The 17179-nt window shown below is 47.2% G+C and overlaps 1 protein-coding gene across 1 annotated transcript in view; it reads left to right on the top strand.

Annotated features, from left to right (window-relative positions):
- The first annotated feature begins 4572 nt into the window (after positions 1-4572).
- CFL2 (cofilin 2) overlaps positions 4573-17179 on the top strand; it is a 57214-nt gene continuing 44607 nt past the window's right edge. The window contains exon 1 of the mRNA XM_075330734.1: positions 4573-4807. Coding sequence (XP_075186849.1) covers positions 4805-4807 — 3 coding nt within the window. The 5' untranslated portion in view covers positions 4573-4804. The remainder of the gene's footprint in view (positions 4808-17179) is intronic.

Raw genomic sequence — 17179 nt, forward strand, 5'->3', positions numbered from 1 at the left:
AACAATGTGTCAATGATGGTCGATAAGGTGAGTATTTTCCATCGTTAACAGTCGTTCCTTGCTGTCACACGCAACGACGTCGCTAACAATGCCGGATGTGCGTCACAGAATCCGTGACCCTGGCGATATATTGTTAGATTTGTCATTGCGTGTAACGGGGCCTTTAGACATGCTTGTGAGGTACAGTCTGGATCTGTGAGCTTGTCATCGGTGGACCGTTCACCATTACTAGATATCGCAGTGGTGGTTGGGGACACTAAGGGGGCAATCTCCTGGTACTATACAGTATGTACTGTATTTCCAAGATGCCAAAGACAAGGCCGAGATCTGTGACCTCTGGGAAAAATGGCAGAGGGATGTAGGGACTATTTCCACGAAGGTATGGGAAGAGGTAGTGCAAAATACTTGGCTAGTATCAGTAAGTGAGTCACAGAGACTTTCGCAGTTATTTTTACTACAATTGGTATATAGCACTCCGATGTTTCTATTTAAATTATGGGCAAGCCCTGACTCATGTTGCTGGAAATGTGGAACCACGGATGTAGATCTGATCCATCTTATGTGGAATTGTTCACGCCTGAGCTGATATTGGACAGGCCTGCTTGACATTGGAGACTCGGTATATGACTGTCAGATCGACCAAGGGCCTTTGACGTGCATTCTTGGATACACTGTGGAACTCCCTATCCCTATATATAATATAAAAAAGCAAAAAAGAAATAAATATATATATATATATATATATATATATATATATATATATATATATATATAGTGTAGGGACCTACAAGCATGAGGTTCCCGGGACGAGGGTTGTAGGCTTACGTCTTATGGCCATAACGCTAACAAAAAAACTCATATTTTTTTGTACAGGATACAGCCAGGCCCCGTTTTGTTGGGCCTTGCTATTAGAGTTCCTGTCCCTATGTAGCGCGCAGTGGGGGTACGACTTGGCAGCCCGCCTGATCTAATAGTATGGGCGTCACCTAATAGGCTGCGGGTTTGTGACTGTGTGTCTGCTAGCGTGAACAGTGCTCTATGCAAGCCACTAGTGTGCAGTTTTACCATCCAGCCATCACCTCCTCTATATTTGGAAGTGAGTGTGATTGGCTCCCTCTGCACCTGTGATGCCTCCACCTAGTGGGGGTTTAGCTGTATCCCACCCTTGTTAATCAGCCAGCAGAGGACAAGGTTTCAGGCCTTGCCCTCCAGAAGCCCAGAGAGTGAAACGGAAGCCCAACGCGGGGAATAGGGTGTCCGTCAGAACCCACAGAAATCCCAAGGGTCAGATTTTGCGGGCACAGCTCCCAAACATACACAGTACCGGGAATGGACTTCCCCGTTCCATGCGGAGTCGTCCTACAGAAGAGACAAATACAGAGTGCAGGAGGAAGGGAACCCTGTTTACTACACCCAGGTGGGAAACCCGAACACATGCACCAACGGCAACCGGTCACTGGTAACTTTGTTTACTACTGGACTTGGGTGTGATTCTTGAACAGTGAGTACAACATTGATTCCCGGTCAAACCCGGCACGCTACCTCCCGCAGATATTACTCCCGTGTACAATAGGGCCCCAGGACTACACCTCCCCTACCAGTGGAGGGGATCCCATCTTGCTGCCCTCGCTCCATCAGTCCCAGGCGCCCCATCACCAGGCAGCGGCGGTGTCACCATCCCTCACCGCAACCCACGGGTGGCGTCACCGACACATCAATTCCCTGCAAATATCCCCTTCCGACGGTTGTGAGGACGGACGGTCGTGCGAGCCCGGGTCTGGTCACCACTCGAGCCGCAGCAGCGAACCCGGATCCGAGCGGCAGCGGCCCCCGCCCGAATATGTATACCAGAAGAGGAGGGCGTATAAGAAATTTGAGGACCTGTGGGCTCCGTGACTGGAAACCCCTAACCTGGCACCAACGATACTGACGTGGGCCAGAGCCTTGCTAGCGGGCCTGTTTTAGACTGTATTTATGAAATGGGACTTGTAAGACTACACAGACGGACCTTATGCGTTCTAGTCAGATAACATAAATGTTGCTGTTGGTTGTTGACCTACTCCTCGATTTATATACGAATATAGATGTACATCTTAATATATTTGCATGCTAAGCCGATTTGGGGAACTTACTGGGTGGGGGGAGTGAGATTGTTTTTCATTCGTTTATGTAATAGCATTCTATTTTCTGTACCAAGAATGTTTAATAAAAAATTATCTGATTTAAAAATGACTACAAGTGCACTGTGGGTGGGCCAAAGCATTTCGAAGAAGCCGTCCGATACATTGACACTCCCCCACTGCACTTCTATTCTGATTTACATATGGATCTACCCTAGATTACTCATGACAGGCACATCGGATACCATACCACAACTTCCATATATAAAACACTGACAGATTTCCTTTATATGGCGGTAAGTATCTAAAAAAGGTGTTGTTGAAAAAGCAGTTAAGGGTCTTTGTCTGAGATGTTTTAGTGAATCCTGTGTTCAGCAGGGGGTTGGACACAATGACCCTGGAGGTCCCTTTCAATTCTAACATTCTATGATTCCTTACTAGAGCTGGGCGGACTCGCAGAAAACCAGGACCTGGTTTCAGTCCGGAATCTGGTAATTAAAAATATTGGTGGAAGGGATAGGGGGATAGGAGTGCGCACGGTGTGGTCACCGAAGCTCCGTGTCATGGCGGCAAGCTGCTTCCAGGTCGCACATTCACTTCCGGAGATGTGCGCGCCTAGGTAGAGGTAAAAGTGTACAGGTTCCTTCCAGGGTATGACATAATTTGTCCCTTGCTTTGTTTAAAATGCAGCCCGGTTTAGCATAAACATTCTTTTACTAAATTCACGTGGGCTTGGAGTGATAGAAGCAGGGGTCTTGGTGGTAAGACTCCTAGATTTGGGGAGGGGGGGGATGAGCAGATGATGTGTACTGCTCTGCTCATCCAGGGCCACCTGCTGTATGCAGCAGGAGACTCAGGATGAGCTGCGTCCGCAATCATGTGTCCACCTCTGCATGCAGTAGGAGGCCCAGGATGTGCTGCACCCGCGATGATGTGTCCTCCTCCGCATGCAGCAGGAGGCCCAGGCCCAGGATGTTCTGCACCCACAATGATGTGTCACCCACTGCTCATACTGGGCCTCCTGATGTATGCAGCAGGTGGCTCAGGATGAGCTGTGTCCGCGATGATGTGTCCTCCTCTGTATGCAGCAGGAGGCCCAGGATGGTCTGCTACAATGATGTGTCCTCCTCTGTATGCAACAGGAGGCCCAGGATGTTCTGCGCCCGTGATTATGTGCCCCCCACTGCTCATCCTGGGCCTCCTGCTGCATGCAGCAGTAGGTTCAGGATGAGCTGCGCCCGCGATGACATGTCCGCCTCTGCTCATCCTGGGCCTCCTGCTGCATGTTTCAGGAGACTCCAGATGAGCTTTCCCCCAGCCTGTGTCTGACTGCAACCAATCACAGACTCCAGGACGGCCGGTGTGCGGGGAAAGCAGTCCAGGGAGGCCGCAGGAGCAGCATACAGCCATGCGGGAGTAGTTCACAGCTGCGCCGAGCCTCGGTAAGTATGAAGCGCTCACTTCATTCTTGTTTTCTTTACTTTTTCTTTCTTTTTTAATTTTTCGAGCGCTGTACCCGGATCAAACACCCAGAATTCCGGATTTTGACACCGTGCGGATCCGGAATTTTAAGGGGGCTTTACACGCAGCGATATCGCTGGTGAAAGCACCCGCCCCCGTTGTTTGTGCATCACGGGCAAATCGCTGCCCGTGGTGCACAATATCGTTAGGAGCCGTCACACGTACTTACCTGCTTAGCAACGTTGCTGATGCCGACGAACCGCCTCCTTTCTAAGGGTGCGGTTCGTGCAGCTTCACAGCGGCGTCACTAAGCGGCCGCCCAATAGAAGCAGAGGGGCGCAGATGAGCGGCCGTAACATCCCGCCCACCTCCTTCCTTCCTCATTGCCGGCGGCCGCAGGTAAGCTGTAGTTCGTCGTTCCCGAGGTGTCACACATAGCGATGTGTGCTGCCTCGGGAACGACGAACAACCTGCGTCCTCTACAATCAGCGATATTTTGAAAATGAATGACGTGTCAACGATGGACGATTTGGTAAGTATTTTCTATCGTTAACGGTCGTTCGTGCTTGTCTTACGCAACGACGTCGCTAACGATACCGGATGTGCGTCACGGAATCCGTGACCCCGGCGATATATCGTTAGATACGTCGTTGCGTGTAACGGGGCCTTTACAGTCCGGGTCCGACCATCACTATTCTTCACAAGTTTTTAGAAATCCCAATGCAGTGTCATACTTCCTTGTGGGTGCAATAAAACCAGTTGAACCACATAGGTTTGCATTCAAGAATGTGTGGGATGTTAAATGCTACAATTATTAGCTATTAGAGGAACATGCTTTTTCGACTATAACCTACCCATAAAGAGTTAAGCGTGTCTTGGTGTAGATGACCTAGGCACGGTGCAGCTGTCAGTACAGCATGTGTGCTATGAGCATGAGCAGGGCATTGAGTGACTGGCTGCCTGCGTTCTCCGATGACCCACCCTCCTCTGAACTATATTACACTTGTGTTCATCAGGCTAGCCTCTCTTTGCCTTTCTTACTCTTCTCTGAGGCTGTCCTTCTCCTGCGACCCTCTACGTTTCCCTTCTGCTCCCCTATCCTGGTCGTCTCTTCTTAGCACAGCTCTGATTCTGCCCTCCACATCATATACTCAAGTTCTTGGCAAGTTTGGAAAAAGTCGCAAACTCCGGATACACAGAGCACTCCTTAAGCAAAGCCCAGTATGGTAAGCAGCTCAACAATGACCCTTTTCTTTTATTTTTAGGATTGAAAAAAAATATATATATATTTGGCAGGATGATTCTTTGTCCATCTCTATTCTCTATTATTTCAATGCAATTTGTTGATCGGCTCAAAATGATTTTTACCTCTTTTGCTAGAAACATCCCACATGGAGAGGTGACGTGAAATGTACACATTCCCTCATGACATTCTGTGACATTTTCCGGGCCACCCCTCCCCCTGTCGTTAGTTAGTCCTGAACCCAGAATAGTTACTATTTGTTTCACTCGCCATTGATATCTGTTTGTTTTACCTTGTAATTCATGTTGTATTAAACAAACAGACGTTTAGGAAGTTCGCTTTTTAAATACAATGACTCAAAATGCGTGTGATCAAACTTTCCTGATTTACAAAGTAGCAGGGAATGTAAGAAAAGAGGATCGTTGTATGAGTGTAACGCTCACAATGACTACAGCATATGTGAGAACGCCTTAAAAGGTCAAGTAATGGAGAATAATCCTTACCATAGTTATTGTTTGACAGGTGGCGTAGACAGAGGGAGAGACACAGAGAGAGACAGAAAGAGAGAGAGGGAAAGAGGGAGAGAGAGAGAAAGAGAGAGAAGGGAAGGGATAGGGAAAGAGAGAGAAAAAAAAGAGGCAGAGAGAGACGGGGAGAGGGAAAGAGAATGAGAGAGCGAGAAAGAGAAGGGGAAAGAGAGAAGTAAAAATGGGAAAGAAGGAAAAGAGAATGAGAGAGCGAGAGAGAGGGGGAAAGAGAAGGAAAGAGGATGAAAGAGAGAGATAGAAAGAGAGAAGGAAAGGGATAGGGAAAGAGAGAGAAAAAAGAGGCAGAGAGAGACTGGGGGAGAGGGAAAGAGAATGAGAGAGCGAGAAAGAGAAGGAGAAAGAGAGAAGTAAAAAAGGGAAAGAAGGAAAGAGGGAAAAGAGAGCGCAAGAAAGAGAGAGAGGGAAAGAGAATGAGAGAGAGAGAGGGGGAAAGAGAAGGAAAAAGATGGAAAGAGAAAAGCAAACAGAGAAAAAGAGAGCAAGAAAGGGAGAGGGAAAAAGAGAGCAAAAGAAGAAGAGAGGAAAAAGCGCAAGAAAGGGAGAGAGGGAAAAAGGGAGTGAGCAAGAGAAGGAAAGAGGAAGAGAGAAAGAGAGGAAAAGAGAAGGAGAGGGAGGGAAAAAGACAGCAAAAAAGGGAAAGAGGAAAAGAGAAGGAAAAACAGAGCGAAGGCGAGAGGGACAGAGAGAAAGAGGGGAAAATGAGAAAGAGAAAGAAAGAGGGGATAAAGAGGGGGGAAAAGACAGCAAAAAAGGGAGAGAGGAAAAGAAAGGGAAAAACAGAGGGAAAGAGAAAGAGACGGAGAAAAGGAAAAAAGAGAGGGAAATAGAGAGAGAGGTAAAAAGAGAGGGAAAGAGATGGAAAGAGAGAGAAAGATGGAAATGGAAAAAGAAAGAGGGAGAGAGAAGGAATGAGAAAAAAAAAGAGAGAAAGAAGGGAAAGAGAGGAAGAGATAGAGAGAGCGAAAAGAGAGAGAGGGAGAAAGAGAGAGAGAGGCTGTTCAATTCATTTCTCCTGTGTATAAACTTTATAAGATTTGTGTATTGATAAATACTAAACAATATATTTATTGAGATACAAATATGTGTATTTATACCAGCATGGTGCTATATACTTACATGAATATCTGTGCATACCTACCATGTATAAGGAGAGGATATTAGATGACGATCTGCAGTAGAACAATGGATTTTCGTGCAGGACATATTGGTGAATTACATATACATAAATGTGCTCTCATTCTGTGACACCTATCGATGGTAAAAAGATCCCTTTCTGATCTAACAGAATCTTATATGCCTTGTTCATACAGAAGTTTACTTCTTAAAGACTTTTTCCATTAAAACACGTGGCAATAACGTGTGATTAGTACGGTCTGAGTGCTGGGACTTCAACCGGTCTTGAGAACAAAGTAACATTCACTTTGACTATTTCTGTGTCATTCATTTCAATGGAGTGGGATTTTGCAGACTTGAGCCCCTTGCCACCAAGTAATTAAAAAAAAAAATAATAAATAAATAAATAAAAAATAAAAAAAAAATTATATATATATATATATATTTTACATATATATAAATTTTTCACCATATATAAATACTTGCATTTTTATGGAATATTAAATAAGGGGGTTTTATTAGATTTTTTTTTATTTTTTTTTTTTAGTTTACCTCCCCCCATCTTCTTGCTTTTGTAACACATTTCTCATGTCCTCTATAGAAGACAATGGGAAAAAAACATTAAAATTCTACTTGTGTGCAGCCTTTGTGAGAACTAGAATGACCGCGATTTCTATTGAAACCTCATGTGTGATACATATTTAGTAATTGTTGGTTCTGAGAGTAATAGCATTCAATTCATGAACAACGTTGAGTGAGTACCTAACTAGTCATACTCGCTATGCTCATAACCGAGAACTGTCTAATACTCGCATATGCATTCCGAATAGCAAGTGCAATGCAAGTCAATGGGGAAAACTCGCAATGTAATGAGTAAGGCCAGAGTCACACTTGCGACTACTTTGCGTGTAACTCGCGCAAGTCTCGCATCACATCACCCGGCACGGCCGCACACTCTCCTGACAGGAGCGGGTCGGATGCATGTATCTCTATGCAGCTGAGACGCTCCTGTCTGGAGAGTGTGCGGCCGTGCCGGGTGATGTGATACGAGACTTGCGCGAGTTACACGCGAAGCACTTGCAAGCGTGACTCTGGCCTTACCCGAATTCCGCACTATTTGTGCAAGTAGTGGATAGTATGGCATTCAGGTTACTCTTTACATTGCGAGTATTCCCCATTGACTTGCATTGCACATGCTATTCGGAATGAAGACGTGAGTATTAGACAGTACTTGTTATGAGTATAGAGAGTACAAATAGTTAGATACTCGGTCAACTCTATTCATGGATGATGGGCGATTCAAGATGCAGGATATGTGACTAATGCAATGTGTGAATGATGACTGGCATTGCACATATTGTCAATGCAGCAAAATACAGCGGTAGAAAAAACGACCACAAAGTTATCCTGTGTGGATATAACCTATGGGTAAATATAGGATTCTATGTATAGCTGTGAGATTGAGAGTTCAAAAGTGTAAAGGCCCCATTACACGCAACGACGTATCTAACAATATATCGCCGGGGTCACGGATTCCGTGACGCACATCCGGCATCGTTAGCCATGTCGTTGCGTGTGACACCAACGAACGGCCGTTAACGATCAAAAATACTCACCTTATCGTTGATCGTTGACACGTCGTTCATTTTCAAAAAATCGTTGATTGTTGCAGGATGGAGGTTGTTCGTCGTTCCCGAGGCAGCACACATTGCTACGTGTGACACCTCGGGAACGACGAACTACAGCTTACCTGCGGCCGACGGCAATACGGAAGGAAGGAGGTGGGAGGGATGTTCGGCCCGCTCATCTCCGCCCCTCCGCTTCTATTGGGCGGCCGCTTAGTGACGCCGCTGTGACGCCGCACGAACCGCCCCCTTAGAAACGAGGCGGTTCGCCGGTAACAGCGACGTCGCTAGGCAGGTAAGTCTTGTGACGGCTCCAAACGATTTTGTGCGCCACGGGCAGCGATTTGCCTGTGACGCACAAACAACGGGGGCGGGTGCTTTCACCAGCGATCTCGCTGCATGTAAAGCACCCTTAAGTCATCCACAGAGATTTCCAAAAGATCTGCAAATACCTTTTTTTTTTTATATCAGCTTCATCCTTTCTTCTTAGGCCTCTGCTCTTTCTTGGGCTATGTTCACACGTTTTGGAAAATTTCTGCTGCGATATGGTTTCAAATCCACAACGAATGGTGAAATGGTGAAAGCCGCATTGAAATTTCACATGAAATCCGCACCATGCTTTGATTTTCAGGCGGATATTTTTCTGCGACGTGACACTCAGATTCTGAAAAACCCATTTGGGTCCTTGCTATGCCAGGACCCCATGTTATGGGATATATATTGAAAAATACATTTGTTTATTACTAAAAAGTATTTTTTTTTTCTTAACAGACCTAGTGGTAAAAACTCTTAAATGCTACATGGACCTATGGAACCATTACAAATATTGTTGTGTACATAGCACCTGTGTGTTGAAGGTTGATGCAACCATTGCTCCATGGCTACAAACAAAAGCCTTTGTGTAGCCATAAATTCTATTTTGTATGGTGATCATGTATTACTCCCCTCCCTTTCCCTTCTTGTTACTTTCTTACTTAGCAATGATCAGAGCAGGTTGGTGTTATTCATACAGGGCATGTTATATATTCCTGAAATATCAGTGCAGCAGAGGGATGATAAGGAGATACAGGCACATAGGCCGCAGCATACATGGAAAAAAGGGGGGGAAAGAAACACCCACTGGGCACTGAACCTGCAGCTCCTGAAGCATGGCAGAAAATCAGTTTTTAAAGATAAAAAGGCAGCACAAAAGAGAACATAAAGTACAGAATAGTGCAGCCAAGTCCACCACACATACACAATAATGTACAGTTAGGTCCAGAAATATTTGGACAGTGACACAATTTTCGCGAGTTGGGCTCTGCATGCCACCACATTGGATTTGAAATGAAATCTCTACAACAGAATTCAAGTGCAGATTGTAACGTTTAATTTGAAGGTTTGAACAAAAATATCTGATAGAAATTGTAGGAATTGTCACATTTCTTTACAAACACTCCACATTTTAGGAGGTCAAAAGTAATTGGACAAATAAACCAAACCCAAACAAAATATTTTTATTTTCAATATTTTGTTGCGAATCCTTTGGAGGCAATCACTGCCTTAAGTCTGGAACCCATGGACATCACCAAACGCTGGGTTTCCTCCTTCTTAATGCTTTGCCAGGCCTTTACAGCCGCAGCCTTCAGGTCTTGCTTGTTTGTGGGTCTTTCCGTCTTAAGTCTGGATTTGAGCAAGTGAAATGCATGCTCAATTGGGTTAAGATCTGGTGATTGACTTGGCCATTGCAGAATGTTCCACTTTTTTGCACTCATGAACTCCTGGGTAGCTTTGGCTGTATGCTTGGGGTCATTGTCCATCTGTACTATGAAGCGCCGTCCGATCAACTTTGCGGCATTTGGCTGAATCTGGGCTGAAAGTATATCCCGGTACACTTCAGAATTCATCCGGCTACTCTTGTCTGCTGTTATGTCATCAATAAACACAAGTAACCCAGTGCCATTGAAAGCCATGCATGCCCATGCCATCACGTTGCCTCCACCATGTTTTACAGAGGATGTGGTGTGCCTTGGATCATGTGCCGTTCCCTTTCTTCTCCAAACTTTTTTCTTCCCATCATTCTGGTACAGGTTGATCTTTACTCATCTGTCCATAGAATACTTTTCCAGAACTGAGCTGGCTTCATGAGGTGTTTTTCAGCAAATTTAACTCTGGCCTGTCTATTTTTGGAATTGATGAATGGTTTGCATCTAGATGTGAACCCTTTGTATTTACTTTCATGGAGTCTTCTCTTTACTGTTGACTTAGAGACAGATACACCTACTTCACTGAGAGTGTTCTGGACTTCAGTTGATGTTGTGAACGGGTTCTTCTTCACCAAAGAAAGTATGCGGCGATCATCCACCACTGTTGTCATCCGTGGACGCCCAGGCCTTTTTGAGTTCCCAAGCTCACCAGTCAATTCCTTTTTTTTCAGAATATACCCGACTGTTGATTTTGCTACTCCAAGCATGTCTGCTATCTCTCTGATGGATTTTTTTCTTTTTTTTCAGCCTCAGGATGTTCTGCTTCACCTCAATTGAGAGTTCCTTAGACCGCATGTTGTCTGGTCACAGCAACAGCTTCCAAATGCAAAACCACACACCTGTAATCAACCCCAGACCTTTTAACTACTTCATTGATTACAGGTTAACGAGGGAGACGCCTTCAGAGTTAATTGCAGCCCTTAGAGTCCCTTGTCCAATTACTTTTGGTCCCTTGAAAAAGAGGAGGCTATGCATTACAGAGCTACAGTTAGGTCCAGAAATATTTGGACAGTGACACAAGTTTTGTTATTTTAGCTGTTTACAAAAACATGTTCAGAAATACAATTCTATATATAATATGGGCTGAAAGTGCACACTCCCAGCTGCAATATGAGAGTTTTCACATCCAAATCGGAGAAAGGGTTTAGGAATCATAGCTCTGTAATGCATAGCCTCCTCTTTTTCAAGGGACCAAAAGTAATTGGACAAGGGACTCTAAGGGCTGCAATTAACTCTGAAGGCGTCTCCCTCGTTAACCTGTAATCAATGAACTAGTTAAAAGGTCTGGGGTTGATTACAGGTGTGTGGTTTTGCATTTGGAAGCTGTTGCTGTGACCAGACAACATGCGGTCTAAGGAACTCTCAATTGAGGTGAAGCAGAACATCCTGAGGCTGAAAAAAAAGAAAAAATCCATCAGAGAGATAGCAGACATGCTTGAAGTAGCAAAATCAACAGTCGGGTACATTCTGAGAAAAAAGGAATTGACTGGTGAGCTTGGGAACTCAAAAAGGCCTGGGCGTCCACGGATGACAACAGTGGTGGATGATCGCCGCATACTTTCTTTGGTGAAGAAGAACCCGTTCACAACATCAACTGAAGTCCAGAACACTCTCAGTGAAGTAGGTGTATCTGTCTCTAAGTCAACAGTAAAGAGAAGACTCCATGAAAGTAAATACAAAGGGTTCACATCTAGATGCAAACCATTCATCAATTCCAAAAATAGACAGGCCAGAGTTAAATTTGCTGAAAAACACCTCATGAAGCCAGCTCAGTTCTGGAAAAGTATTCTATGGACAAATGAGACAAAGATCAACCTGTACCAGAATGATGGGAAGAAAAAAGTTTGGAGAAGAAAGGGAACGGCACATGATCCAAGGCACACCACATCCTCTGTAAAACATGGTGGAGGCAACGTGATGGCATGGGCATGCATGGCTTTCAATGGCACTGGGTCACTTGTGTTTATTGATGACATAACAGCAGACAAGAGTAGCCGGATGAATTCTGAAGTGTACCGGGATATACTTTCAGCCCAGATTCAGCCAAATGCCGCAAAGTTGATCGAACGGCGCTTCATAGTACAGATGGACAATGACCCCAAGCATACAGCCAAAGCTACCCAGGAGTTCATGAGTGCAAAAAAGTGGAACATTCTGCAATGGCCAAGTCAATCACCAGATCTTAACCCAATTGAGCATGCATTTCACTTGCTCAAATCCAGACTTAAGACGGAAGAAGGGAATTTTGTTTACTTACCGTAAATTCCTTTTCTTCTAGCTCCAATTGGGAGACCCAGACAATTGGGTGTATAGCTATTGCCTCCGGAGGCCACACAAAGTATTACACTTAAAAGTGTAAGGCCCCTCCCCTTCTGGCTATACACCCCCAGTGGGATCACTGGCTCACCAGTTTTAGTGCCAAAGCAAGAAGGAGGAAAGCCAATAACTGGTTTAAAGACCAATTCAATCCGAGGAAACATCGGAGAACTGAACCATACCACATGAACAACATGTGTACCCGAAAAAACAGAAAAACCCCGAGAAAACAGGGCGGGTGCTGGGTCTCCCAATTGGAGCTAGAAGAAAAGGAATTTACGGTAAGTAAACAAAATTCCCTTCTTCTTTTTCGCTCCTAATTGGGAGACCCAGACAATTGGGACGTCCAAAAGCAGTCCCTGGGTGGGTAAAAGAATACCTCGTGATAGGGCCGTCAAACAGCCCTTTCCTACAGGTGGGCAATCGCCGCCTGAAGGACTTATCTACCTAGGCTGGCGTCTGCCGAAGCGTAGGTATGCACCTGAAAATGCTTGGTAAAAGTATGCAGACTCAATCAGGTAGGTGCCTGACACACCTGCTGAGCCGTAGCCTGGTGCCGTAATGCCCAGGATGCACCCACGGCTCTGATAGAATGGACCTTCAGCCTTGAGAGAACCAGAAGCCCAGTAGAACTGTAGGTTTCAAGAATTGGTTCCTCGATCCCCCGAGCCAGGGTGGATTCAGAAGCTTGCGACTGTTTACGCCGACCAGCGACAAGGACAAAGAGTGCATCCGGGTGGCGCAGGAGCGCCATGCGGGAAGTAGAACCTGAGTGCTCTCACCAGAACCAACAGATGCAAATCCTTCTGAAATTGATGGACTGGACGAGGACACAAAGAAGGTGAGGTGATATCCTGATTGATATGAAAGTGGGATACCACCTTAGGGAGAAATTCCGGAATCGGACGCAGAACTACCCTGTCCTGGTGAAGGACCAGGAAGGGAGATTTGTATGAGAGCGTTGCTAGCTCGGAAACTCTCCTAAGAGACGAGACCGTTACTAGAAGGCCACTTCCCGAGAAAAGCGGGAAGGGAGACCTCTTTCAAAGGCTCGAAAGGCGGCATCTGGAGAGCAATTAGAACCTTGTTCAGATCCCAGGGCTCTAACGGCCGCCTGTACGGAGTGCTGAGAAGACAAACTCCCCGTAGGAACGTGCGTACCTGAGGAAGTCGTTTCTGAAAAAATACAGATAGCGCTGAGACTTGTCCCTAAAGGGAACTGAGCGACAACCCTTTTTCCAACCTAGATTGCAGGAAGGAAGGAAACATAGACGATGCAACCGGCCAGGGAGAAACACCCTGCGCCGAGCACCGAGATAAGAATATCTTCCACGTCCTGTGGTCAATCTTGGTGGACGTTGGTATGCTAGCCTGTCTCATGGTGGCAACCACGTCCTGAGGTAATCCTGACGACACTAGGTTCCAGGACTCAAGCCACACCATCAGGTTGAGGGCCGTAGAATTCAAATGGAAGAATGGCCCTTGAGACAGCCAGTCTGATTGGTCTGGTAGTGCCCCCGGTTAGCCTACCGTGAGGCACCACAGAACCGGGAACCACAACATCCTCGGCCAATCTGTAGCGACGAGGATGGCGCGGCCGCAGTCGGTCCTGATCTAATGCAGCACTCTGGGCAACAATGCCAGAGGTGGCACATAAGGTAGCTGGAACTGCGACCAATGCTGAACTAAGGCGTCTGCCGCCAGAGCTCGATGATTGTGAAACCGTGCCATGAAGCTGGCACATTGTTGTTGTGCCGTGACGCCATTAGATCGACGTCCGGCCTCTGTCAGCGGCGCCAGATCTCCTGAAACCCGTCCGGGTGAAGAGACCATACCCTTTCGGCCACACCCCGGCGACTTAGGAAGTCAGCTTCCTAGTTTTCCACGCCTGGGATGTGAACTGTGGATATGGTGGATGCCGTGTCTTCCACCCACATCAGAACCTGCCGGACTTCCTGGAAGGCTTGCCGGTTGCGCGTTCTTCCTTGGTGGTTGATGTATGCCACCGCTGTGGAGTTGTCCGACTGAAGTCGGATTTGCTTGCTTTCCAGCTGCTGTTGGAAGGTTTGTAGGGCAAGATACACTGCTCTGTGTTCAAGAACATTGATCTGAAGGGTGGACTCTTGCTGAGTCCACGTACCCTGAGCGCTGTGGTGGAGAAAAACTGCTCCCCACCCTGATAGACTCGCGTCTGTCGTAACTATCGCCCAGGATGGGGATAGGAAGGACCTTCTTTTTGACCATGAGGTGGGAAGAAGCCACCACCGTAGAGATTCCTTGGCCGCCTGAGAAAGAAAGACGACTCTGTTGAGGGAGGTCGACTCCCCGTCCCATTGGCGGAGAATGTCACATTGTAGTGGACGCAGATGAAACTGCGCGAAAAGAACTGCCTCTATTGCTACCATCTTACGTAGGAAGTGCATGAGGCGTCTTAATGTGTGCGACTGGTTCTTAAAGAAGAGATTGCAGCCCGTAGTGAATGCTGTTTGTCTAGCGGAAGCTTCACTATCGCTGAGAGAGTATGAAACTCCATGCCTAGATATGTTAGCGATAGGGTCGGGGTCGGATCTGACTTTAAAAAGTTGATGATCCACCCAAAACTCTAGAGAGTCTCCAGCGCAACGTTCGGGCAGTGTCGGCATGTTTCCTAAGAGAGTGCCTTGACAAGTAGATCGTCTAAATATGGGATCACAGAGTGACCCTGAGAGTGCAGGACTGTGACTACTGCTGCCCTGACCTTGGCGAAGACCAGTGGGACTGTCGCTAGCCGGAAGGTAGAGCTACGAACAGAAGGTGTTCGTCTCCTATAATATCGCCAAGGCGGGAGAGCCTGCTACCGACCGAGGATGTGGAGAGAGGAGGCCGCAAGTCATGAGGAAGCCGCCTTGGAAGCGGGTTTTCAGACTGTCTCTTTTTTGGGCGTGACTGAGCCCGCCAAGAATCTGAGCTCCTCTGATCCTTTTGAGTCCACATTGGACGAGGAAAAATGGGACCTGCCCGAGCTTCGAAAAGACCGAAACCCCGACTGCCTCCTGCTCTGTTGGGGTTTGTTGTGTCCGGGCTGAGGAAAGGATGAATCCTTACCCCTGGACTGTTTAATGGTTACATCCAAACGCTCACCAAACAGTCGGTCAGCAGAAAAAGGCAACTGGTTAAGCACCCTTTTTTGGAAGCAGAATCTGCCTTCCATTCACTTAACGAGCAGACCAGGCTCTGCTTAAAAACACGGAGTAGCGGAGGCTACTGCCGCACGGTTCGCAGAGTCTAGGGCAACCTGAATCGCGTAAGAAACAAATGCAGACATTTGAGAGGTTAAGGATGCCACCTGCGGCACAGATGTACGTGTAACCGTGTCAATCTGTGTAAGACAAGCTGAAATAGCTTGGAGTGCCCCAAGGGTGAGAATGCTGGAGCCAACGGTGCGCCGACAGCCTCATAGATGGATTTAGACCAGAGATCCATCTGTCTGTCAGTGGCATCTTTAAGTGCAGCTCCATCTCCCACTGCAACTATGGATCTAGCTACAAGCCTGGAGATTGGAGGATGCCGCTTGGGACACTGGGTCCAGTCCTTGACCACGTCAGGGGGCAGGGATAACGTGTATCCTAAGCCGTTTGGAGAAGCGCATATCTGGATAAGTGTGGTGTTCCTGGACTGCCTCTCTGAAGGCAGAGTGGTCCAGAAAAATACGTGAAGCTGACTCCTCCACTGGAGGAGCTGGGTGAGAAATAACCAACATTCTATTGATGGACGCTATAAGATTATTCACTATGGCGTCACCATTAGGTGTATCCAGATTGAGAGCGGTCTCAGGATCAGAATCCTGAGCCGCTACTTCCGCCTCATTACACAGAGAGTCCTTCTGCTAGGACCCTGATGAAACCGAGGGCCGCTCATAGTGAGCCCGCTTAGGCTGTCTGGGACTGACGTCTGTGCAGAGCCGTGACTCTGGGATGCGTGTGACATTCCCGGAGCTGTTAGTTGTTCACACTGAGGGGGGCCATGGATCAATGATTCAACAGTGCCCATATTGTGAGAGACATGTCCGGACTGCTAGGCTTCTAGTATCATAGCCATAGTCTCAGAAAATCTGTCAGTAAATACTGCAGACACCGTCCTCATCCTCTGGCCATTAGCAGAGACTCCGGCTGAGTTGGATACAATGGGGGTCTATGTAACCTGCCGGCCGTATAGCCGTACATGCTGTACCGGCTGCATAGAAAAACATGTGGTTCTGCACCTTTGTTTTACACAGAGAATATGCTGATAACTCCTCCGCACAATCCAGGAGGGTATATAGAACGTGCGACCAAACAGTGCAATGTATATAGTACAAGCATATCTATAAGTGCACTTCTGCACTAGTGGGGTTAGCACCACAGGTGCTGCTTAACGCCTGTTGCAGCGATTGTGTGACTATCAGAATGCCAGGGTCTTCCACACTTGTCTCTGTATCGTACAGAAACTGACACTAATGGCTGCCGGCGTCCTGTGTAGAGAAGGAAGCCGTGGGCGTGCCTGAGAAAGTGCGGGAATCCGGTTTCACAGTGCACACAGTGAGAGGGGTGGAGTATGCAAAACATACTCCAGCTCTCAGCGCTGCTGTGCTATGCAGCGTCACGCCCCTACCCTGACTGTCAGGCCTGTGGGCGGTAACGAAGGGAGACTAGGCCCAGAAGCCGGGGACTCGAGTTAATAAGCGCGGCCGGCATATCAGTGCTGGCCGGCGCGGAAGTTCCCGGCGCACCACAAATCCCAGCGGCGCCTTAAATAAAAACGGCAGCGGCGGTTAGCGCGGTAGTCACCCAATACACTAACACACCCAGCAACGCTGTGGTGTGCGATGGCACTAGTGCGGACAGCGCCGCTGTCCCTGGCGCACTAACACACCCAGCAGTGCTGCCGTGTGTCTGCGCGGTCCCCACAGGGACACAGAGTACCTCCATGTAGCAGGGCCATGTCCCTGAAGATACTCCGCTCCATGTCCAGCAGATACCAGGGGCTGTGG

The sequence above is a fragment of the Anomaloglossus baeobatrachus genome, chromosome 12, assembly GCF_048569485.1.
Source record: "Anomaloglossus baeobatrachus isolate aAnoBae1 chromosome 12, aAnoBae1.hap1, whole genome shotgun sequence".
In the NCBI taxonomy this organism is placed as follows: domain Eukaryota; kingdom Metazoa; phylum Chordata; class Amphibia; order Anura; family Aromobatidae; genus Anomaloglossus; species Anomaloglossus baeobatrachus.